The sequence below is a fragment of the Lytechinus pictus genome, chromosome 9, assembly GCF_037042905.1.
Source record: "Lytechinus pictus isolate F3 Inbred chromosome 9, Lp3.0, whole genome shotgun sequence".
Lineage (NCBI taxonomy): Eukaryota > Metazoa > Echinodermata > Echinoidea > Temnopleuroida > Toxopneustidae > Lytechinus > Lytechinus pictus.
Genome location: NC_087253.1, coordinates 7,357,556 through 7,384,453, shown reverse-complemented (window position 1 = coordinate 7,384,453; position 26,898 = coordinate 7,357,556). Strand labels below are relative to the sequence as shown.

Sequence of the window (26,898 nt, the reverse complement as noted above, 5' to 3'; positions counted from 1 at the left end):
GATTTTTTCATAGATCCTTTCAAAGGATAAGCAGTGGCAAAAATCGACTGCATGGTTAATTGCCAACCCAGAACCAATCAAGAAAAAGACACCCCTGATTTCATTTGGTCTTACATGCAATTCACTCCTCCCCCATATCGGGATGTATCTTGGCTAAGAAGCCCCCTCCCCCTGATTTGGTCTTGATTTACCCCCCCCCCCCCCAATATCGGGATGTGTTGGCTGCGCTGCTAGCTAGCTCGCTCTAGCTATGTATATTACGGTATGTAAGTGTTGTTCTCGCACGCGCGCGCGCACGTACGCATGTAACCGCCAATTGCAATATTTGAAAAAAGAACCCGATCAACCACTGTCTTGCTGTCCAGAAGTCCGTCTATAATTCATCATAAACTAAAGGAACACAGGTCAGATTCGGACAACGACTTCAAATTCATTCGCAGAATACGCTAAACAGTAAGTTAGATAACAATTTTCTTTGATATTGTTTTCGTAGTTAGTGGCTCGGCCTGATTTTCTAGAATGTTACTGTTAGTGTTACTGTTAGATGTCGTTGTACTGCCACGGGGTTTCACTGCCACCGTACCGCCACTGCCCCGTTGGCGCGGGCCGGGACACGCCTGTCTCTGGCGAAATGGATTATGGGGTGCGTTAATATGCTTTGTAATTGTATTGGCTGAGGTGAGCTGAGCCGAGCATTGTCATTGAGTAGTAATTCGCTCGTATGGCCTGATATCTATTGTCAATGTTTTACAAAACCATCTCTGAATACCGGTATGAATTTATGAATGAATGACTTGTTAAATTAATGCTGTACAGTGCAGTACTGTCATGACATTGACTGTCAAACTCAAAGTGTCAATTAGGCCATTGGTTACTGCACAACATTGACATTGTTTCACTGAAATGGAAACCTTATTGCTCTGGAATGAGGCCTATAATTTGTTGTTGTTGGTAGGCCTAGATAATGTTGGTAAATTAAGATGACATGGACATGGTAGTATTCAGGTGAAACATGGTAAGGTGTCCTAAATTTTTAAAACATAAAGTAAAGCCTTTTATAAAATAGCTGTATTATTTCAAGCATCGCGATTGGTCAATACGCGTCACATGACATCCAACTTTTTTTGTGCACTGTACGGTAGTGCAAAAGGTGTGCAACGAAAATTGACATTGCACGCTCGAGCAAACCAGTGCGGTAAAGTCCAACAAAACTGTACTGTAACTTTTTAAAAAATTGTTTCTGTGTTGCTATTTTATAAAACAAATAATGCACTTGCTCTGTCGTGCGTAAAAGTAAATGCAGAGAAAGCTCGGTTTCTTCAGATGGAGCACACTGGGCACTCGCCGCAAGCGGCTCGTGCACAGTGCGACTCCTATCTAAAGAAACCTCGCGTGCTCTGCATTTCCACTAACGCACTCGGCTGCATGCATTATTTGTATAAAAGGCTACGCAGGCCCTAAAAAGCTACGCACCACTTATTGCGCATTGAATTTCAATGGTAAAATGTGCACTTTGTGTGCGGAATTGTGACTGGAGAGAGTGACAAACGATTCCTATTCAATTTTTCTAGAGAGACTGCAATAATTATTCAGAGAAAACCTACAACTGTTTGGAATTAACATATTTTAGAAATTGAGGCAGAGAAATATTCCATGATAAATCAAGAAGTGTTCTGAAAACATGGCGGGATTTTGGTATTAGTGAGTTATGTGATATTTTCTTCTTGGTTAGGCCTAAGGTTTTTTAGAATATTTATTACATATGAATACGATATAATTTGTTCAAAAACTTCAAATATAAAAATTGGCATAGTTTTTGACGTTTGTAAACAAAATTCGTAGTTTACATGTATATGTAAATGTATCCCCCCCAAAAGAGCCTATACTAATCTGAACTCAGCCATGCCAGCTGACTAAAATCACAATTTCTGAATTTTTTCCTTGGGATTTTTCCGTGGGATTGGGCACTAATTTCTCACCGACCAACTTCGAGCAAAATTCACCACCAAATGTTGTTCTCAAATGTCATATCAAGTCTGAATTGCATTTGAATGTCCATATGCCCACCGCTTTTCCGAATATCGGGAACAGCTGTATATCGGCTTCGATCTCTACGTCATTGTTTGAATCCTCATGCGTTGCTTTGCCGTAATTTTGATATGGACCAAATCATGCAAACTGCCGCAGGCAAATCTTTTGGTCGCTAACTTCAGTCCTTATAAATAATGGCAGAGCCAAGCAAAGTGATGTCTGACTGAGAATTTGAACGATAACGTTATGTTTAATGTTGGGGCCCGCAAAGATAACCTGGCTTGAGCCCGGACCGGAAGGTTTAGCAAAAAAAATTCTGGGTCCTGGATCGGCCCGGAACTCGGAGCCACCGCTCAACACCGCTGCTGCAGCCCTAAGAAAAACCTGGCCCCGCTAATCCCTAATGCACTTTCGTACCCTGCGATGTTAGCGAACTAATTTAACCTAAATATTTGTCCGAATCAATTCACTGAGCATCAGGAACATCTTTATTCCGGCTTCCACCATGATTTCATCATTCGAGTTATCAGATTTAGGGGCTCACTCCACCGTATATTTATTGGGATATTTGCTGAAGTTAGCGATTACAACGCGCAAATACGAAGTCAACAGTGTTGCTGCCCTCTGCGTTCGTTTGGCAAAATCTGACTAAGAATTTTAACTAAGACGTCGAGATCAAAGCTAAAATAATGCTGTTTCCACTGCTCAAAGTGGCTGAAATTCATGTAAAGGATAAATTAAGTTAGATTATTCGAGAAAATAGATGAGCTTGGTTCATGAATAATGGTAAATGGTCACATTATCTTGGTGTTTATTTGGTATTTTTCGGAGACATAACAGCTTCTGATCTTCGCTGTTTTGGCTCTCAACCCGGACCGGCTTGGCCTGGGGAAAATTCCCCCAACTTACTGGTCTCTGAATTCCACCCCGGCATGGCTCCCACCATTACGATAACATCGGGAATGGAGCCAAAATACCGCCGTTCCCGATCGTGATGTTTGGAAAAATGGTGGGCATACTGTGTATTGACCTCAAAATGTGTGTAGACAATTTCTGGTGGAAAATTTTGTTAATTATATTTTTTTGAATTAAGTTTGTCCTGTGATCACTTTTTATCTGTGTTTATTTATTTACTGATCAAAAACTTGCCCAAAATAATGTCTAGAATTCACCCACTGGCATATGATTGTCCAGGGACGGATCCTGGATTTCTCAAGGGGGGGGGGGGGCACATTTTCCCAGGAAACTTTAACAAGCACAAAAAAAGAGATCTTTACTTGTGTATAAGACAATTACCGTGTTTACACTTGATCGGCTTTTGGTTCAGAACCAAAAGCCGATGCAGAATCGGCTTTTGGTTTATCTTGCACTGCATTCACACGCTGTTACAGCTTGCGGTGCAGAATCGGCTCGCGTGTCAAAAACCTCAATTGATACGCTCACCAACAATATACGTCATAATAAAGACAACGCTGGATCCGTGCGCTTACAATTATGTCACAATGGTAAAGTAAATGAAATGCGCACCAATTGCCGATGCAGAATCGGCTTTCTGTTTACACGTAGTAAAAAAGCCGATTCTGCATCGGCTCGCGGTTCTGAACCTACTACTTTGGTGGTGCAAATTGCTGATTCTGAACTGCGAGCCGATGCAAGTTAATCGTGTTTTACACGCTATGAAAAAGCCGATTAAGTGTAAACACGGTATATATTTCCGTTAGAAATATTTGCTGTAACTTTCAAAAGGAGGGACACACTTGTGTAAAGACGCCATATTTACATTAAACACATTGGCCTGAATTCACAAAGGTGGTTTTGAAAACCCACGGTTGAGTCCATGGTTTATGCAGATTTCCTGTATAAATTACGCTTAATTTAGCACGTATCTGGCGCGTGTATGAAAAATGTCAAATTCTGATGCGCGCTTTTGTCGCAGTGCGCCAAATTGACGCCTGTTACCATGGTTAGATACGCTATTTTATTCATGAGTCCACTGTTTGAAGAGTGGACTCATTAATTCAAAACAGTGGACTCGTGATTAAAATAGCGTGGATAACCACGGCAACAGGCATCAATTTGGCGCACTGTGACAAAAGCACGCATCAGCATTGGACATATTTTGATATACGCTGTAAATAAGCGTAATTTATACAGGAAATCTCCATAAAACATGGACTCAACCGGGGTTTTCAAAACCACCTTTTTGAATTCGGGCCATTGAATGACTATTGCTCAAGGGGGGGGGGGGGCACAGGTCAATTGTGCCCATCTGGATCCGTTACTGTGATTGTCAATACCAAGAAAAGAAAATCATATTGAATGTTATCAATTAATTGATTAGGCCTACCTTTTGAAAACTGCTGCTCTGGAAATATGACTTCAGATCATTCTTTTTCTATTAGATAATTTTCTCTTGCATACCTACATGATTGCTGATCAAAACACGTTACGCAGCAGAGTAACTGTGTTATATTGATCTATATATTTCCAGCATGCACACACAGAAAATCTTTGGTGGGGGAATTTTATTTCTGTGACATCAATTTCAAACATATTTTCAAGTGAATTTGCTGCATATGTTGAAATAAAAATTATCATGATGCTGTATATGAGTGAATCATTGCATTTTGGAGCTTAAAGAAAGTTTTACTATATTAGTATTATATTTTTGTTTTTATCTGCACATGCATATTTTCCAACACTCAAATTGATTTTATTTAATTTAAGATTGGACGACGGATACACTGGATGATAATGTAGATGGTCCAGGATTATCTGGGAAGGAAACTACAGGTGTTGAACACAGAAAACCGTTTACAAGAAAACAACTGGAGTTTGTGAAAGGTAATTGTGTAAGAATTCACTTCAGTGGAAAAAATTGCAAAGCTTCATTAAATAAAACAGATTGTACTCCTGCAGTGGCATAGCTGAAAAAAAAACTTGTGAGGAATGGTAAAAATACTGAAAAAGACCAAATGTCATCCCCGTTTATAGGATTACACGTCCTTTCTAACACCCCCCCCCCTGGAAAAAAATCAATATGCTGGCGGGGGGGGGGGGGTGGACACTTTGGCCCCAGATATGCATGTGGTATGGTATTTGTCATCATTTGGGCAACCTCCCATTAATATAACAGGTTATTTTCTGCTAATCTATGGTTAAACATGAATTTCTTTATCATATTGTACAAAATGTTTTGTTGATATTTGTTAATTGGTACTATTCAATTGAAGGGTAGTGTATTATGCAAATTTCTCGATATTTTAGAAAAATATATCAATTTCTCAAGAAAGCTTGCACGCACGACAAGCATTGATGTTTTGAACCCGTAGCTGACATACTGTCCTTTGCATTGTTTTCATCCCATATTCCTTATTACAGCTGCAAGAAATTAATCTTGCCGGGTACGCATTTACTTCACCTTGGTCGAGTGCAGCACAGTGGATAAATGTGTTGCTGAAGGAAAACCCCATTGCTAGGATTCAAACCCACGACACTCTGTTGAAAGGTGAGAGTCAGAACCACTAGACCACGACGCACCCACAGTTAACAAGCTGATGTCATACCCCCACTTGTTCTTTTGTATTTTATAACAAGAAGTCATGTTTATTCACATTTTGACCTCCAAGAACTAAAAAGTGGAGTGAAGATTTATTTAATGTAAACACATGCATTGCTTGAAATCATTTTATGCTACGTGGGACATATCATACACACGTGTACGAAAATATGAAATTATTATGATTTCATTTTATAACATAAGCCTAACACATATTCCTGACGATCATGTGCACATTCCAGTAATTTTTCCCAAAATGTTGCTAAACCTTCAAATCAAAGACTTTGTTATCAGATTTTAACGAAATTGTCAACATTATGCTTTTCTGATTAATTCTCTTCCTACCTAAATCTCCCCTTTCCTCATGTTTTTTTTCTATGGTCCCCTTCATTCTCCTTATAACTATGTTATATGTAAAATGTAACCGGTCGTCCAACCCATTTGATTGAAGGGCTAGGTACTCTAGACCGAAAGTTATGTGATTTAAATTCAAAGAGTACATCAGACAAAAAAAAACACTGAAAATTTCATCAAAATTGAATGAGGATTAACGAAATTATGACGAATTAAAGTTGTTATTTTTTGGTAAAACTGTTCTCTGCAAGTCCTCATGAATATACAAGATCCCAATTTATATATTTTTTTGTATTATATGAATTCAAATTTTGTCCAAGCTACAATGTAGGTTGTAAAAAATTACGATTGACTACTGATATACTGTGTAAGACAAAAATTATATTATTTCTCACACATAGTTGAGTTATTCATCTGTATCAACACAACAAAAATAGACAAAAAAGAAATAAGTGGGAATCTTGTATATTTGAACTATGGGAAATAGTTAAAAAATAGATGTGCTACCAAGAATTATTTTCTATATGATTTGCTAAATATTTAAAAAAGATGTCGCTATTTTTCTTGTTTTTTTTTCTATTTTCATGATATATTCTTTATCATTCTATTATTCTATATATTCTATTTTTGATATAGATATTATTTATTTCTTTATGTATCTTTAATGTATTTATGATAAACTTTTGGCATGTTTCTACAGAAAATCATTAAAAACGATTTATCTTTTCCGGACTCGAAAAACCTTATCGCCCTTAAACCAACCTGCTTCTACAAACCGAATAATCTGATTAACTCGCTTTTCGCGTTGCAAATACGGCGGAAATTGGAAAATTCAACCTATAACCTCACGTTGCATTGTACATATGTCCAAAATTGCATCTTCTTAGGAAAATTTTCAAAATTTGTGGTAGATCTCACTCAATGTAGCAGGTATACGTGTTGCACGATCAGCTGGCGAGATCGAAAAGGCCAGAATGTGCAAATTTATGTACTGCGAAATTGCACTTCCGGGATTAAGCACTTCCGCCAGACACGATACGCTATTTTGCCGTGTGTTTTTACAGAAAAGTTAAACGGATTAACATGGCAATAACCACCTCTCAGAGATGGTTATGAGAAACCATATTTTGCTTGAAGCAGTTTATTAATAAACCGCATCGCGTCTGTTTCTACAAAATTCTACAGGAAAGTTTTCCGGGATTCTGGATACTTACGCGGGTAATACCTTTTAACGATTCTATGTAGAAACACGCCGTTTGATATATCTTTTAGGTGAAAAGAAAATAGAGAAATATTAGGAGGTTCTATTTTTATGGGGGTACTATTTTCCCCCCTTTTGCGGATATTTATTTCCTCTAAGTTTGGTACTCTTTACCTTTAATCATTTGGCCATGTGAAGGCTATCACACATTTTGAGTTTAATCTTCGAAATTTGGTGTTCATCAGTTTGTTGTCCAAACTCTGTCTTACATTTAGATTTGTTTATAGGAAGATTAACATAATATCTATGTGGAGTGCGATCATTGACCTCTTGTAGAGTCGTGCAGTCACATGTATTCATAATGCTGGTGCTTTTATGCCATACATGTACTTGTCAATACTGGGTTCCACTCTTTTGTACTTGAACTTATTAGTAAAAAAAATATTTTATTAATGTCATTGAAGTAGCTGTGTGAAAGCAATTACACACAACAGATTTAAAATCAAGGTTATTGTATTAACCTTGTATCAGGTATCAGGTTTGTTTGCAGAACAGTGGTTTTGCCAAGTACTCAATCCACGTAAAAAGCCATCAGAGAGAACATGTTTATTCTTGGAAATTTTATTAATTTGTTGTGTTTTTCAATTAAACTCTGTCTTGATACATGTTTATTTTAGATACCAAAATTGACAGAGTATAGATGTCAACGAGGAGCAAAGTCATATATATTCATAACTTATGTGCTTTAATTATAAAGTCTATACTTGTGAATACTGTGTTCCATTTATGCTGTACTTAATTTTCTTATAGTAAAAACATTTGACGTTCTTGAAATAACTGTTTTCATCATTTTTTTCTTGTGCATACTTAATCCATTATCAAACCTACCATTAACCCGAGCTATATATGCTGTTCACCATTGGTCTACCATTCACTGTACTTTATTGGCCTACTATACATTGTACACCTTTGGTCTACTGTCTATCATTCAGTGTAAACCATTGGTCTACCATTCACAGTACACTTGTGGTCTATAATGTATGGCCTATGGTGTAAATTGAATGGTTGACCAATGGTATAGAGTGTATGGTATGACAATGGTGTACAGTGAACGGTAGGCCAATGGTGTACGGTAAATGGTAGGTCAACGGTGTATGGTAAGCCAATGGTGTACGGTGATTGGTAGGTCAATGGTGTATGGTGTATGGTAGGCCAACGGTGAACTGTAAATGGTAGGTCAATGGTGTGCGGTGTATGGTAGGCCAATGGTGTACAATGTATGGTAGGTCAATGGTGTATGGTGAATGGTAGGGCAATGGTGAACGGTGTATGGTGAATGGTACGCGAATGGTGTACGGTGAATGGTAGGTGTACGGTGTATGGTGAATGGTAGGCGAATGGTTTATGGTGAATGGTACGCGAATGGTGTACGGTGAATGGTAGGTGTATGGTGAATGGTAGGCGAATGGTGTATGGTGAATGGTGTACACGTACGGTGAATGGGTCAACGGTGTATGGTGAATGGTAGGTGAATGGTGTATGGTGAATGGTGTAAGGTGAATGGTAGACCAATGGTGTCCAGTGAACGGTGGCTGAATGGTAAATGGTAGGCCAGTGAATGGTGGCTGAATGGTGGTCAATGGTAAACCTGTCTATAGTGGCCATGGTAGATCAATGGTGAATGGTGTTTGATCAATGGTATATGAATGGTAAATGGTGCTCATGAATATGGTAATAGTAACGTCCCAATTATTTAAATTAGTTTGAATGGTATACCATTGGGGCTTGAATGGTATACCATTGGTGTATGATGGGTGCTGTGCGAATGGTATTCCAATGGTATATCAATGGTGTTTCAATGGTGTATGGTGTATGGTATTTCAATGGTATACCATTCAATTTTTTTTATAAGGGACATCGTACACGCAAAACTGTGTATGAACAGAATGCATAGAGTTGGATAAAGCGTGAGAGAATGTCAGGCCGAAGCGCCGAGCTGAGCGAGCGTGACCAATGTCCATCGCATCGCATCGCATGCAGCATGCAGTATAATGTATCTCGCAGTTTCAAGAACCATGAACCAATCTTGTCGCACGTGGAAATTTGTAGCCAAAATTTTGACAGACTCATCTCTAATACGTTTTCATGAACGTCAAAATAAACTACTGTAACATGTGAACTACAGGTTGGAGGGACAGCATAAGGGGTAAGTTAGTCCACATTTTTTAAAATAATTATCTAACCCATCTAACAAAAATTCAACGGTTTCCTGTGCTCCTCGCCGAACTCGCTGGGGGAGAAACTCGACGGAGGCCATGCTAAAACTAAGAACAATGATCGACGAGCGGGTACACGGAATTAGCAGACTACGCTCGCAGGGATATTTCGGTTTGCTAAAAGTGGAACGGCTAGTGATCAACTAACAGGGGGAAAAATCAGTCGTGGACGAAAGTGGGCGCTATATAAGTGCGCATAAATTCAGCGAACTGTCTTTGAAATTCAGCCGAGGAGAATGATTTTATTTCTCGGAGTTTATTTAAAATTTAATATTTCCAAGAAGAAATTCTGTCAATTTCGCATTGAATCATCATCAGCAATCGTTATTCAATAGGAAAGATCCATTCAACTGGAATTTTTGTATCCTTTACCAACACTATCCACGAGCTTTAAGGCAATACCAATTAGTGTTAAAACAGCATCGGTTTGATTCTAAGCTGGAGTTGTTTCAACGCTTCTCTTGTGTTTACCGATATAGATACTGCGCTGGTGTTCAATTAACACACGCAATTTTGCACGGTAGGTCTTCATGAATAACGGCATCTAAGTTCGAAACTTTTTGTAATCACATTTCAGGGTCGCCAGAGAAATCACAAGTGAGAATTTATTTGAATAATACTTTTTTTTCTATTTATCCTTAATTGAGGTGCTTTATTGTCCATTAAAATATCAAAAGATAAAAGTTTTTACATCAACAAAATTCATTTCATATCACACAACAATATTTTACAAAAAATACAATAAAATATGTTACTTACACTACCAGTCACAATTCCTCGACCCGCCGTCACCCGTCGAGAACCAGAGAACAATATAGATTTAGTGGACTGAATCCATTGTTCTCCGGCTCCAACAGGCCAGCCAACAGCGGACCAAAAATCGTGACTGGAAGTGTATTCACTCAAAGCAAAAACGCATCTTCTGCAACTCAGTTGCGTTAAATCTTTTCTGATTATACTTCAAACTTACGTAAAATCTTATTTCTGCTTTCAAATCTTTCAATAGATAATTTCCATGTAACACATGTTTCTTTTTATCATTACATTCTTTAACATAATTCTTATATACAGTATATTGGGCATAATTAAGGATGAAATTGACGAGTTTTGTTTTTCGGTTGTCTATATCATATTCTATAATAATCGTTTTTTCATTAATGTCAATATCAAGGTCAAAAATATTCCGAATAAGACACGAAACTATTTTCCAAAATATCCTGACTTTTTTGCATGTCAATAAAAAATGACATATAGATTCCTTGCAATTGCACGTATGACAAAAATTATCATTCGAAATTCCCCATTTGCCTTAATTGTCTTTACTGGGCAATATTCTTATGGAAAAGTTTAAAATTAAATTATTTTATTTGATTGTCATTAATTTGCTGAAATTTGAATTTAAATATTTCACTCCAATTAAATTCGTTTGATAAGTCTGAATAATAATATAACCTCAAGACATGGTATAATAAAAAATAATTAACCATCCCTAATTACTAAAATTTATTATTTCATTTCTAAAAAATAAAGTGCTAATTTGGCACCTAAGACGCTTGTATAGCGACTGCACTTCGGAGTGGTCATTTTTTATATAGTTCAAATTAGAACTAGAAATATAAGCACTTCGAGGTGCAGTCACAGTACAAGCGTTGTAAGTTGTAAACTAGCACTTCGTTCTTAGAGTGTTTATCCAAGTGCCATATGCAAGAATGATCCCAAGTACGGGTTCAGGGTTTCCAAACCTCAATTCCTCATGAATCTGGTATTAAAAGACTGTAATTAATTTTTATGGTGAAAAGTAGTTTAACAATGTATTGAAATAAAAAATCGAATGCCCGATCGAGTAATAATTTCCTATATTTATGGGGTTTTTTCGCGGTGGTGGTCTTTTTTACCAACCGACGATTATCTTACTATTTTTGCCATAAAATTTCGCCTTCATTAAGAGTTCCCATAGCTAAGATTTATGGATTTAGCCCTTTGCGATGGACGTTACCACAATTAAATGGTAAAACTATGATTATCGTACATGTTTCTTATTTGTATTATTATTAGTATTATAGAATGATTAAAACAATAAAGAAACGAAAATTAATTTTCTTGTATTCAACTTTCAAGGGATCTATTCGGTAACGCCTTAGATTACCTACAACCGGGTGTATTTTCTGGATTGACCAACCTTCGACAACTGTGAGTATTAGACACCATACAGGAACTCTTTGTACACTGTTAGAAAATTTATCCTTAAAATAAAAGAAGTTCTTGCAGCAGAGTCTCGAGAACACCTGTAATCTTACCAGATTGCGTAATCTTACAGGAAATTGGTATTTGGTGCATGGAATCTTACAGATTTCTTTGAATAAAAGACCCTTTTCCCCTTTTTATTAGACCTGTTTCGTTAAATTGCAGAAAATTTCATGTTTTATTAATTTACAGAATGATTCTGTTATTGCTTCCTGCAAAATCTTCTCCTTTTTTCTGTAAAATTAGTTTTTTTTAAACGGTGTAGAGAGTTTTGCAGAATTCGTTTTAATCATTATTATTATTGTTATTGTAATCATCGCCATCATCGTCGTTACATTTTATTATTATTATCATTATATACATGTTCTGATAGTCCTAAACTCCTCTGTTTGTGATTAGTGGTTTAATTGGTTTTCCATAGTTATAGGTAAGTTGGCAATGCCCTAAATTAGTTTCCATTGTAAATTTATCATTTGTACAACTTCCTGTCCCCTTGTTATAACGTTGAAACTAACTGCTTCCGTCATAATTATCAGATTATTATGCATGTATTGGACACCACATGTGCTCACAAACCGAACCTTTACTGTTTGCAATTAATGGCGCAGTTGGCTTTCCATAGTTATACCACGATTTTGGGCCCGAGTTTAAAGTAAACCCTAGTTCAGACTCCGAGCCATTAATCATAACGAAATAATCATTATGATCTCGTCCATTAATGTCCGGAAATGTTCAATCACGCTCATCGTTTCATGCTATATCTGTTTAAAAAATTGACAATGGAGCAATTAGGGTTGTGGAAAGAGCGCCTCTAAAATTATAGAAAAGGGACACAGATATCAAATGGCTATTTGATGCAAATGAATTTATTTATGAGTGTATTCTACCAAATAATTTGATTTCACATTTTTGTGGTATGTGTAAACGCTTGGATAATCAGGAGGTATTTTTACGCGAGGTAAAGTTCGATTTGCGGCAAAGACAGACATGATTGCAATCAATGAATCCAGATGCCAAAGATGCCATAATCCTACATGAGTTACTATTCATATTTTTTGATTACCTTTCAATTGGTTAGACTTCGGAATTAATAGCAAAAAGTTTTCATTAAATAATTAAGAGATTAATTATTGAAACAAATGTTTAGCAATGGATATCAACGGCAACTTTGTAGGATTATGACATCCTTGACATCTGGATTCATAACTTGCAATCATGCCTTACTTTTGCACAAATCAAAAGCTACATCGCTGCAAAGAATACCTACTGATTGTCAAAGCGTAAAGACATACCACATGAATATGGTTTCAAAATATATGAAAGAAGATATTATTTCCTGCCATATATAATGATCCCGTGCTTATGACATGTTATCCTTAAATTGGGGATTGGGTAACAGGGGCCGCGGAACTGTTTTCAAAGTGGGGGGGGGGGGACTGAGCCAAAAGTGGGGGGCTGACCATGCAAAAAATCACAATCATATGGTCATTTGACGTTTTTGTACACGGTTTTTGAAAAAAGTGGGGGCTGAAGGCCCCCCCCCCCCCCCGCTTCCTGGGTAAGAAGGAATGCTTTTTAAGGATTCACCTCGCCAAGAGGATTAATGCGACAATCATACAACTCGACTTTGAGTCTCTATATTTTTGTTAGCAGTTATACTGTCTTACTTACATGATCCGTTTACTCACCCTGATTTTTTTTTCTGGACAACAGGAGTCTTTACGAAAACAGGATTCGAGGAATCGATAAAGGAGTTTTTGACGACCTGCAGGAATTACGTTTTTTGTAAGTAACATTGAGAAAACTTAGAATGAGGGGAACTTAGTTCCGATTATGATTTTAAAGTGGGAAAATTTAGAGCAGGTTTGTATCCCATACCCCTTCCCGTCAAAAATAAAGGCAGGGCCATTCGACATTACCGATTCGAAGAATAGGTAGGGCCTGATCATGTGATATCAGGCCTTTCATTACGTGAGGGTCACTTCCATGTTAACTCATAACGCATGGTAAGGGAGGGGAATCTCGCTATCGAAAATGCTAAGTACCCCAATACAGAGATTATTGACCATTTTTTTCATCCACGATTAAAATTGTGCACAGGGCAATAGCCGCCACGAAAATGTATGCCATGAGTCCCTTTTTCTTAAAAAAAGAAATAAAAGGTAAGCCTAGCTAAATGGGATGCATCCCCTTACGTAAAAATCATGTAATACTGTAAGTACTACGGGGTTCATTACAGGAAGTACCAAGAGCCATAACACGCGAGTAATGTTGGACGTTGCCACGACACTGTACAACATGAGTACAACAGGTTCGCGCCCTATATTTATCGTGGTAATAACTGCAGAAGGTACTGCATGGAGTAGGCCTGCCACACGATACGACACCTTTACCACTACTCATACTACGCTGCCACATATATGAACACACACACTACGGCAGTACCACACACATTACCACAGGGCAACCAACTGGGGAGTATTACAGACCCATAAAATAAGACGGTACCACAGGACAACACTACAGAAATACCACAGGATAGTATCACACAGTACCACATGGCAGCAATATAGGAATAGCACAGGACACTTCTACAGGAATACTACACTGCAGTACTACGCATACCTACTACAGAATAGTACTAGAAGAAAACCACAGGATAGTACCACACACAGAAGTATAGGACAATACAACAGGACAGTGTTAAATACAGAAATACCACAGGACAGTACTACACAGCATCACAGGCCAGTTCTGGAAGACAGTACCACATTATGATATTAGTCCAGGATAGGCCCCATAGAAACTTGACCAAACCTTGTTTTTTTATATATACAATATTTTTTTATGGTTTCTTGTCAATTCGAGGGTGCTGATTACGAATCTGGATGATGCCACTCGTGTAACCTTGAGCATTTCCCGCAAATTGGCAAAATCCAATATGGCCGCCAAAATATTAATAATACCCATGAAAATCCTAAAATTGTCCGCACATTGGCTATGAAATGCATGAAATCGTGTGGCAGGAGTGAAATACTCTCTGAAAAAATAATTTTTGACAAAATATTTATTTTCCTGATATTCAAAATGGCCGCCATAGGCCCTTGTATACTCTATTATACAATATGAATAGGGAAAACTAATTTTCACAAAAATGAGCACTGAACCGCAAAAAATCCCGATGTATGAACGAAGTAATGTATGCAAATCATCATTACTAACGAGATATATATCATGTATTATGTCATAATATGGGAACATTGCTGTATTTGATATCTAAAATAGCCGCCACTGGCCCAAAGAGTATGTACAATGGCAATGGCCGGGGCCAAAAAAATGACAAGAGTGAGCACTAAAATGCATATATTAAGATAAAATTAACGAGTGGAATACTGACTAAAAATAATATGCCATTCATGTGATAAATGCTGTATTTTGAAATTCAAAATGGCCGCCATAGGCCCTATATTTATCATGTACAATGCGAATGGAGAAACAAATTTTCACACGAGTAAGAAACATAAAATGCATGTAATTGTGATCTACGAGTAAAATATTGTCTGACAACATGTTTTATAGCAAGACATATCATTTCTTTTGTCATGCATGAGATGAATGCTGTATTATAAAATTCAAAATGGACCCTATATAGGTCCTAACAGTATTATCTACAATACAAATGGGGACATATTATTTTGTAAGAATTTGGATTTGCTTGACTATGACATCCATATAATCCTTTTGTATGAGTAAAATGTTATTTGAAAACTTTTGTTTTAATTATAGCATTTCTTCTGCCATATAGGTGATATATTTTGACATTCAAAATAACCTCTACAAGCCCTTACTAAACTATGTAACATGCGAATAGGGAAACTAATTCTCACATGAGTGAGAGTCATAAGATGAATATAACTGTAATGTACGAGTAAAAATATTGTCTTAAACATGATTTCTAACTGTAAATATATCACATATTGGTCATGGAAGTAATAAATGCTGTACTTTGAAATCCAAAATGGCTGCCATAGGTCCTAAAAGTATTGTGTACATTGTAACATGGAACATATACTTTTGACAGAATTTGGCTTTGCTTGACTCTAAATATTGCATATAATTGTGAATTGTGATGTAAGGGTGAAATATTGTCTAAACCCATGGTTTCTAACGAGATATATCATAATGTTGTGTAATTAAGGTGATAAATGCTGCATTTTTAAATTGAAAATGGCCACCATAGGCCCTTATCGTATAATATACAATTTGAGTGGAGACAAATAATGTTCACATAAAGGGCATATGGCAGCCATTTTGAATGTTGAAATACAGTATTCATCACCTAAATTACATAAGATATGATATATTTTGTTATAAATCATGTTTTCAGACAATATTTCACTCATACATCACCATTTAGCCAAGCAAAGCCAAAATCTGTTGAAATAATTTGTTCCCATTCAGATTGTGCATAATACCGTAAGGGCCTGTAGCGGCCATTTTGACTTTCCAATAACAGTATTTATCACCTAACTGGCAGAATACATGATATATCTAAATAGAAATTATGCTTTCAGACAATATTTTACTCATAGATCACTATTACGTGCATTTATGGTGCTCACTCCTGTGAATATTGGTTTCCCACTTTGCATTGTACATAATACAGTTAATGTCTATGGCGGCCATTTTGAAAGTCAAAATACAGTATTTAACATAAACTTGAAACCTAAATTATATATTTCGTTAGAAAATTACGTTTTTAGACAGTATCCCATTAATTTATTACATTATATATGCATTTTAGTGCTCACTCTTGTGATTTCTTTGCTCCTTTTTCTCATTGTGCATAGTACTTTTAGGGCCTTTGGCAGCCATTTTGAATATCAAAATACAACGTTCATCACATACATGGCATATTAATAATATATTTCGTTAACAATTATGTTTTTAGTCAGTATTCCACTCGTTTATCTTAATAATATGCATTTAAGTGATCACTCTTGTGAATTTTTTGGCCCCCATTGCCATTGTATACGCAATACTGTTTGGGCCAGTGGCGGCTATTTTAGATATCAAAATACAGCAATGTTCCCATATATGACATAATAAATGATATATCTCGTGAGTAATGATGATTTGCATATATTACTTCGTTCATACATCGCGATTTTTTTGCAGTTTAGTGCTCATTTTTGTGAAAATTAGTTTTCCCTATTCATGTTGTACATAAAAGAGTATACAAGGGCCTGTGGCGGCCATTTTGAATATCAGAAAAATAAATATTTTGTCAAAAATTATTTTTTCAGAGAGTATTTCACTCCTGCCACACAATTTCATGCTTTTTCATAGCCAATGTGCAGACAATTTTAGGATTTTCATGGGTAATTTGCATATTTTGGCGGCCATATTGGATTTTGCCAATTTGCGGAAAATGCTCAAGGTTACACGAGTGGCATCATTCAGATTCGTAATCAGCACCCTCGAATTGACAAGAATTCATAAAAAAATATTGTATATATAAAAAAACAAGGTTATGCCTCTTCTATCCTGGACTATATTATAGGAAAATCACAGGACTACCACACTGTGCACAGGCCATGAAAACAGGACAGTTAATAGTATAGACAGTAAATAGTTCTGGAATACAGTAAATACTTAATAGTATAGACAGTAAATAGTTCTGGAAGACAGTAAATACTTAATAGTATAGACAGTAAATAGTTCTGGAAGACAGTAAATAGTATAGACAGTAAATAGTTCTGGAAGACAGTAAATACTTAATAGTATAGACAGTAAATAGTTCTGGAAGACAGTAAATACATAAATTCCACAGTACAGTACTACACAGCATCACAGGCCAGTTCTGGAGACAGTACCACATGATGATATTATAGGAAAATCACAGGACTACCACACTGTGCACAGGCCAAGAAAACAGGACAGTTCTATTAGCCCCCCCCCCCCCCCAAAAAAAAAAATAATAATAATAATAATAAATAATAATATAATAATAATAATAATAATAAATGGTTAGCACAATAACAAAATTGGTTCAGTGATTGAGCGCCTGTCGTATGAAAGGACAGTCGTGGGTTCGATCTCTGGTTCGGTTATCCCGAAGGCTTTTAAAACATGCACCCTTCTGCTTCTAGATTGGCGTCCAGCAATCAGATTCGAGAAGGGTTAGGTTATCAGGTAAAGCAGTGGCAGCTGGTGGAGCAGAGTTTTACAACTCTGGTGACTAGGAAATTAATATTATTATTATCAATATTATCCAATTTTAGATCATACATATTTTCCCCATTGCTTTCAGGTATCTGCAATCAAATGAAATTAAAGACATACAAGTTGGAGCACTTTCTCATCTGGGAAAACTTGAAATTTTGTAAGTTCCATCGTTGTCCTTTCCCCTCTCTCTATTTAAATTGTAGTCTTTCATTTATCATTTGAAAAAAAAAGAAGAGGCATGAATTTCTAGAGGCATTAGGTAGTACAAGTTGGGAACTGGTCTATTAATAAAATTCGAATGTGTTGAGTCTCATTACACCTGTTCTGACCACCTTATTTGCATAAATATTATACTTTCCAAATTGAAAAAGAAACAACTTGCTGATTTCTGCAAAATCCGTTCTATTATCCGCTCTTACAGACAATGGATACAAACAGGGAAAACCAAGGTTTTACATGTATTACGTTAATCATATTGTGAAGATCTGTTATTCATATAATTTTAAATCAACTGTGGACATTTACATATTTTTTAAAATTATGTTATATTCTTTTTATCGTAAAAGTTTATCATTTTGGTATAGAGAGAGAGAGAGAAAGAGAAAGAGAGAGAGAGAGATAGAGGGGGAGGGAGAGAGGGCATTTTCGACGTTTAGAATTTAAAAAGAGTTCATTTTAAACATTGCTTAACTGGACGTTGCGGGGTGCGCCTGTAACCAAATACATTCCGTTGGACGTTACAAATTTGATTCAGATATAGAGGATTTGAGGTCCGAGCCCTTGTCTTGTCTTTCTGGTTTTGTGATGTTAGTGGTCGATCCAAGACGTAAACAAATTTGTAATGGAGGATTTTTGTTTTATTTCCCAGAAATTTGGCATCGAATTCTATAAATATTTTAAGCAGTGGAGTGTTCGCAGGACTACAATCTCTTCAATATCTGTAAGTTGAATTACGCTTGAAATTCGTTTTATATTTTGCAATTCATTAAAGTAAGTGATTGCATTCACTTTCACAAAATATAAATAACCTGAAGAAAAAAAAGGAAGCACAGATTTCACAACGCGGCACAGAACGAATTTAATAACACAGCAAATGCACTGAAAACGGTGTTTCTGAACACCGTCATTACGAATAACTTTACCCTTTCTTGTGCTGTATGACATATCACTATCATGTCTATGTAACTGACTTATGTATAAGAACATCTTCCAGTCTTTCGTAAAGTTGTGCGTAAAGTTACGAACAGCTTCATGAAACACCACCCTGGAATGGTTCTCTGCTATCTTTATGATTTTTTTTTTCTTTTTACATATCCAATAACATTTTATTGTTTTAATCCTGCCTCAGATTTTTAACCAACAACCACATCCATACCATCGAAGGGCATGCATTTGACTCACTGGCAAATCTCCAGTATCTGTAAGTAATTTCAATGATTGTTTTATGTTAACCTGATTCACTTATTAAACCAGGGTGGGCATTTTTCGTCTGTACTTCTGCCACAGACACGAGAGGGCGTTTCAATTTGTTGCATCAACCTCTTCGTGCAACACTAATTAGTTACATTTTAAAGGAGATGTAATGTTTCTATCCACGGAATCCCATAATAAACAAGGAACCAAGCTGGGACTTCTAACAAGGGTGTCAATGTACATTACAAATACACGGTAGGTTCCTTGAAATTCGAGATAATTAAAATGACATTGAAAGGGTAAGGCTCTCTATCGAGTCTTTTTGCCACAAATTATCAAAAAGAAATATCATCCTATTTTTGTTTGGGACGGAAATGATGCATCTAGGGCATCCACTCCAGGAGTTAAATTTTCACCGTAATTTCGCAAATTGCCGTTGAAGGAGTTATACTTTGGTATCGTGTTCGAGGAAAGCCCCAACCCCTCCCCAGGGCGGCATAACAGTTAGCATCAACATTATGTATGCCCACATGTGACAGTGCCATTATAGTAGAGGTGGTAGAAGTAGTAGTATTTGCTGATGTTTTCTTTGTATTAACACTAGTAGCGAAAATAGAAAAGTAAATTAATGAATTATGAAAGGGAATTGGATGTAATATTGCTAATGTTTTGTTTTAAAGGAGGCAAGTAGTAAAAAGGTAGCATAGCTAATATTGATGGTGGTTCGGGTGGTAGTAGTGGATCAACAGGCAGTAACAATGGTGAAAGTGTTGGTAATAGACGTACAGTGTTAGATAAACATTATACAGATATAATACATGTATAGTGTGGACTAGAATATGTTATTCTGTATAACCTTAACTCTTACCAGGTTCTTTCTTGATACTGAACTGAGAGATGTAGATTCGAATGCACTTACCGGACTTGCATCCTTGCAGAAAATGTAAGTTAACTTTTTCGTTCATGCAGAGATTCACCACTATCAAAACAAATGTACTCTCACTTCGATTTAGTTTTATTCTGTATAATAAATGGAAACAAAGAAATGTACGGTGCAAAGAAAGTACACCTACTTTCCAATCCTAGGAAGCATGGTGAAAAATGAAAGCCCGTTTTGTAACCATAGACGCACATATCGTAGCTGAACCAACCGCATGCCAAACCCTGGCCATGTTCTGTCAAGAACCTCTGCTCAGTCTCCTGTCTAAAAAATAATAATAATACAAGAACATTTACTCTCTGCAGTGAATTAAAACAAAAAACGCAAAATAAAAATAAAGTCTTTCGTTTCACGCACAGAACTGAGACATTATCCACAGTTACATCCAACTTGCATGAGTTTCGTGGTCATTCGTAATTGATGAAGAAGTTGCGTATCAGTACGAATTTTCCAAAAAGAATTTTCCGTAGATCACATTTCTTGGAGGTGCACGATGAGTAACAATCAGGGCCGAAACACAAGTGTTGGCGTTTATTCCCTAGTGTGAAAAAATAGCTTCTGATTGCTTCCTATAGTCAGTCTACTGACCAAAATGCGCATGCATCGATGATCTTGATATGCTATTTCGCAACAATCGCTAGCTTTTGTGTTACGGGGCCCAGGTCTTTATTCTTCTCTTGATTCTGTATAATCTTTATTACGAGTGGCGCCGAAGGTCCAATGTCTCATAAATTTCGGAAGCATTAGAAATTTCCAGACAACGAAAAATATGGAAGATTCCGTTTTGAATATAATTCCCCCCGTCGCCTCATAAGGTTACCTATTTCGAGTTAACCGTGGGTGAGAATTTCGATGACGAAAGACTTAAAACCAAGATAGTATTCAATTGATTAGATTTCAATTTTTCAACATTAGATTTGTGTCCCCTATGTGTTTATTCTGTATAAGTTTAGGAGATATAAAAATGTAAAGATGTAAATATAATTTCCTCTTATCGTTACTCATTACTCTTTGACCAATTATAGGTTTCTCTGAATTGCTCGACAAGTTAGATGTATTGGATATATTAAATTACGACATTCTTTCGGGGTTCACAACCCCTATAATGGGGAAAATGCTCAGTTGACATACATGTAGGCCTTTGCTTTCATCTAAATGACAAACAAAATGGTTTTATTCTTGCATTCAGGTCAACTTCTGACAATAGACTGTGCTGTTTACTATCGGAAAATACCACTTGTGCCAGGACATCCCAGACCAGTGCCTTGGACACCTGTAGCAGGTTATATCCAAATTTGGCATTGAGGATTGCAGGGTGGGTCATGGGTCTGTTGGCCATTGCTGGCAATGGCACCGTTCTCTTCCTTCGGCTATGGGATAAAAAGAAGCCGAAAGACAGGAAGAAACCGAAAGATAAGGTCCAGAATACCATGATAAGTAGTTTAGCTATGGCTGATATATTGATGGGGGTTTACATGATTATCATTACGTCTGCCGATCTTAAGTATGGCAATACCTTCTACCTGAGCGCCCCTCAGTGGCGGGATTCCAACATTTGTAGATTTGCTGGATTTCTAGGATTCTTATCCAGTGAAGCATCGGTTCTAACCCTGACCTTGATCACCATAGATAGGTTCATATGGATCATGTTCCCGTTCCGCCCAAATTTAAGGATTGGTCACAAGGGGTCTAAGATTCTTATTGGTGCAGCTTGGTCGTTGACTATACTGTTGAGTATCGGATTGGTGATTGTTACGTCATACAGACCTGACGTGTACGGACTTTCCGACGTCTGCCTTGGTTTGCCGCTTCATGTAGAGGCGAAAGATACTGGAGTTCTGGAAATCACTGGACATTTCTACTTTGAGTATCAGGTTAATTTCAAGATTAATGAAAGGGGTTCCAGGCCTCCATGGTTGCTTTCCATCATTATTTTCATTGGCTTTAATCTGGTGTCTTTCACTTTGATCTTGATATGTTACATTATGATCTTTATCACGGCTCGTCGTTCTTCGGCCAAAGTTCGAAAGAACAGCTCCAATAAGCAAGAGACCAAATTGGCTGTTCGTATGGCGATGATCGTTGCTACAGACCTCGTCTGTTGGATGCCAGTCATCATCATGGGTATCCTTTCTCAGACCGGTGCAGTCACCCTCCACCCTTCTCTCTATGCCTGGACAGTGATTCTCATCGTCCCTATCAATTCATCAATCAACCCTTTCTTATATACCTTCATTGTGTACATCGATGAAAAGAAGGCGAAGAAGAAGACAGTGATGAACGAGAAAAAAGTCAAATTATTAGAATCAAAAAGCGAGCGAAGTGTGGTACAGTCTTCTGGGATTAATAGTGATAATAGCAAGTCATCTGAAATATAGCTTGATAATTTCGTCTTAACCGAACCTATCCAACCTGGATTTTATTTTAATCAACATATGATTTTTATACAATTTGGAGGTTTGTCGTATATTTCCTCCCTCAAAATAACCCCACATAAATTGGATATTGCTGGTGAGATATGGAGACCCATCATAATATAATAAACAATAGGTTGGAACAGCAATTAAAAACAAGATAGTCATGCTCTGCAATTGATTACAATGAAAATACCCACAATCCTTTTGCAAGGGCATAAAGACGTTGAACTGTGCATGGTGTACATTGTACATTGTAGAAGAACCGTATGTTATGATTCTAACATACTATTATTAGTAACTATACTATTGCTATCATTACTACTACTCGTAATATCAGTAGTAATAGTAGTAGAGTAATAGATGTAGCAGTAGTGGAATCATTATTATTGTTGTATTTATAGATTATCAATCTTATCATTATCGTTATCATTATGTTACTATTAACTCCAAAAACTGTAAATGTTATATATATTGTTCAAATGAGTGTATTTTATTAGGTTAAACACTACAGGGTATAATCAAGATATCGCATTTAAATTGATTAAGACATAATTGCAAACATTCATACATTTATCTTATGTTATCAAAAATGTGGCAAATTTCATTTGAAAGTTCTCGGCTATCCACTGCAGCCTTCATCAACGATTTAACCCAAATTAACTTTAAAGGGGAATCCAGCCTTGGCTATAAACTGTTGTGTTGGGAAGGAGAAAAATAAATTAAACAGAATGGTGAAAGTTTGAAAGAAATCGGACAAGCAATAAGAAAGTTATAGCTGCTTTAAAATTGAGATCACTAATACTATGTAGATTCAAATTGGCAACTGAGTAAGTAAATTATGACAAGGGGCAAGGACAGCTTTTCCATAGGCCTTTACTAGTATTATATAGTACTTTATTATCAGGGATTTGTGGTTTTCTACTAAGTACCCATTCCCCTGGGGCAGTAATCTAAATATAACCCAGGTAGTATATTGTTTTATGTCCTCATGAAATAAAAATATAATTTGAAATAAAACTTTTGGGGAAAATGACATTTTAGCCATAATATGTATTGAGGTACATGGAGGAGTAGTCCTTGCCTTACATCACTATGACTTCCCATATGCGGCCAATTTGAAGTCTCCATGGGTATAGTGATTACCAATATTTATAACTTTTAAAAATTCATAACTATCTTGTTGTTTGTCCAATATTGTTCAAACTTTCACCTATCAACTTGTCTGATTTGTATTTTCCTTATAAAAGCAAGTTTTTACTTGGGTTGGATTCCCCTTTAATGACATACACACAGTGTATTGATCTAAATATTGTAGCGTCCCGTCTCCTTGGTCTTTGTTGGCAGAAGGTTTTGAATGCCAGGATACAAATGTCGATGTCATTCAGATGGCAGTTGGTTCCTAAGTGGGTCGTAGACATTCAGAAGATGGAAGTGCCGCGTTTATGTTGAGAGAAGATTCGAGTGCTTGGATTCAAATTTCAAAGCCATCCACATGACGAGTCGTGCTTCCTTACGGCCGTAGACATTCAATATATATTGTAATGTCTTGTATTCATGGTCTGGTTGAGGGAAGGTTGAGTGCCAGATTACAAAATGTCAACGCTAACTAGTCAATTTTTCCTATGTTTTGGAAGCTCATCGCCGGAATTTTAACTAGTTCGACTTCAATGTGTTTTAAGGCCTATGATCGAGGACTTGGAGACAGTATTGAGAAGGAAGAGTTTTTACTGGGAAAGGGTTTTTACAGGTCACGTTTTACGAACCCTGTTCAATGAGAGGCAGCCCTTGAAGCGTATGTCAGGAATCGTATATTGGATAAACTGAGATTCTCCTAGGACTAGATTTTTCAAAAATGGCTGCCCGCACCCTACTTCTTTCGATGTTTCCCAGCACATTCACATCAACATCAACATGGGAGAAGCATTGTGTGGTCCGGGAAAATGTGCCAATTCCTCCAATTACCAACTCTCATACTACCATTTGGTCTACCATCAATTGGTCCACTATCCACATCGTCTAATTGTTACTTCGTCTATACATCATTTCGTCTTATGACCTGTTGGTTCACTAGCCATTTAGTTCATATACCATTTGATCTAATTGGACTATTGTTCATTTGGCGAAATTAATGAAAATAAAAATGAATATTAGGCAAACTGGTTATGAGACGAAATTTTCATAGACGAACTTATGATTAGACGAAGCGATGATTGGACCAAATGGTTTTTAGACGAAATGTTGATGGACGGAATGGCATCAGACTAAATAAAAGGTAGACCATGTAGCGAGTGGACGAGTTGGCAATAGAAGAAATTGACAATTTACCAGTCGGGTTACTTCGAAAGCGTCAGAAGGAGACTATTATTATAACTGTTCCTTTTAGTTGGTGACTCTCCTACATAATTGAAAAATATCCCCCATATTAGCTTAAAATTCGTGACCAAGTCATGATAGAACATCGATGAGTTTCAATTTTTTTTTGTTTCAGTTTCATTGGTTCTGGGACAAACTGTCTTCTTAAAACGATTAGCATAAATAAATAAAAATATAAGTTAAAAATATAATAAAATGCCAATTTTTTTTTTCAGGAACGACGATAAACACCTTTTTGATGATTATTGGCATTATTCCTTTTTTTTCCTCCTTGTATTGTAACACATATTTCTTGGTCAGATTTCTTGGTCGCATGACATGAACCAGGAAAATATACCAACAGTAATGTGTATGGGATACACTGGCGCATAGTTTGGAATATGGGCCGCATGGGCAACGCCCCCCCCCCCCAAAAAAAAAAAAAAAAAAAAAAAAAAATTATATATATAATAATAATAATAACAATAAAGATAATAATGATTAATAAATAAATGAATAGATATAAAATCACGACACAAAGGGAATAAAAAAGGAGGATGAAACATAACATTAAACATACAATCTTTGAACAACAAAAAAAGATTCTTTTCTAAATAAAAATTGAAAAAATCGCTCGCTTCGCTTGTTCTCAGTTATTTTGAAATATTGCCCATACGCCATGTCTGGCCGTTTTTTTTTCCATTTGGTCCGATTTTAATTCGTCCAATTGCCAACTCGTCTACTACCATTTGGTTTACCATCAGTTTGTCCAATATCCACATGGTCTAATTGCCAATGGTTATTGGACCAAATGGTTGTTAGACGAAAAGTTGATGGACGGAATGGCATTAGACTAAATGAAAGTAGTGAGTGGATGAATTTGGCAATTTACCGTCTGGCCACCTCCAATTACTTTTGGCTCATCACGCCACCGATGAGATAGACATAAAATTTATCTGGTTTGTCTATTAGTAGGGGTTATAAGGCGTAAATTAGTGTATTTTCTAAAGCTCTGTCCCTATTTAGACATACATGTATTGTAGTGGTGTTAATTAAAAGATGTACCTTATTTAGAAGAATATGGGCAGTCATTTTTTTTTTCTATTTGAACTGATTCCCTTTCGAGAATACTTTTTCTTTTAATAAAAACGCATCTAACAACATATTGACTGTATGCTTTCCTTGCCTATCTAATTTTTCATGATTATCTTTAACATTTGAAGTTGATTACGTGATTGGATGTTTATCTGATTTCAAAGATTAAGACGTTTTTTTTTTTTTTTTTTTTTTTTTTTTTTTTTTTGGGGGGGGGATATGTGATGAAATATGCACTATTGATAGAATGATTACGATACCTTGTCACCAAATAATTTGATATTGATCGTTGAGACTTTGTCGACAAAATATTTATTCATTAAAAGGGGAATGTATGTCAATGAAATAAATGGCTCTTAATTCCCGTACAAGCCCTGCTTCAATAAGGCTTCATGTCTTTTTTCTATTTTATATAATACATACTCATTTTGTATGCAGTGTGTATCACTTCTTTAATAAACTCGCTGTATACTACTGTTTTGTATAAGTGTTTTGTACCGCTTAATCGTAAAATAGCCTTAAAAACGGACATACCTAAGCTTTTCAACATGCACTCATCAGAGTACATAAACAGCTCACTGTTTAGCGTCCATCGTCTCTTTCGGTTCTATCATTGATATTGTTTCACTCTAGCGTTTTAGTCATTCATGCGATTTTACTTCGATAAGTACATGTCAAAAAACTTCGGTATGTCCGTTTTTAATGCTTTTTCACTTTTGTTGTTGTTGTTGTTGTTCTCTGTAATATTAGAAAGACAACTAAATTGACTTGAAACTTGAGCACAAGAA

At 36.4% G+C, this 26,898-nt stretch overlaps 1 protein-coding gene and 1 long non-coding RNA gene across 2 annotated transcripts; both read left to right on the top strand.

Annotated features, from left to right (window-relative positions):
* The first annotated feature begins 240 nt into the window (after positions 1-240).
* LOC135155397 (uncharacterized) lies at positions 241-6,347 on the top strand. Its single transcript, XR_010294592.1, has 3 exons — positions 241-453; positions 4,759-4,875; positions 5,413-6,347. It is a non-coding gene; the product is annotated as an uncharacterized LOC135155397 (long non-coding RNA).
* Positions 6,348-8,567: 2,220 nt separating this feature from the next.
* LOC129267827 (G-protein coupled receptor GRL101-like) lies at positions 8,568-25,440 on the top strand. The gene is made up of 8 exons (XM_064105043.1): positions 8,568-8,584; positions 11,540-11,611; positions 13,379-13,450; positions 17,979-18,050; positions 18,762-18,833; positions 19,242-19,313; positions 20,178-20,249; positions 21,436-25,440. Exons 1-8 carry the CDS (start codon positions 8,568-8,570, stop codon positions 22,622-22,624), a joined length of 1,638 nt encoding a protein of 545 aa, XP_063961113.1. The 3' UTR covers positions 22,625-25,440.
* Positions 25,441-26,898: the final 1,458 nt, after the last annotated feature.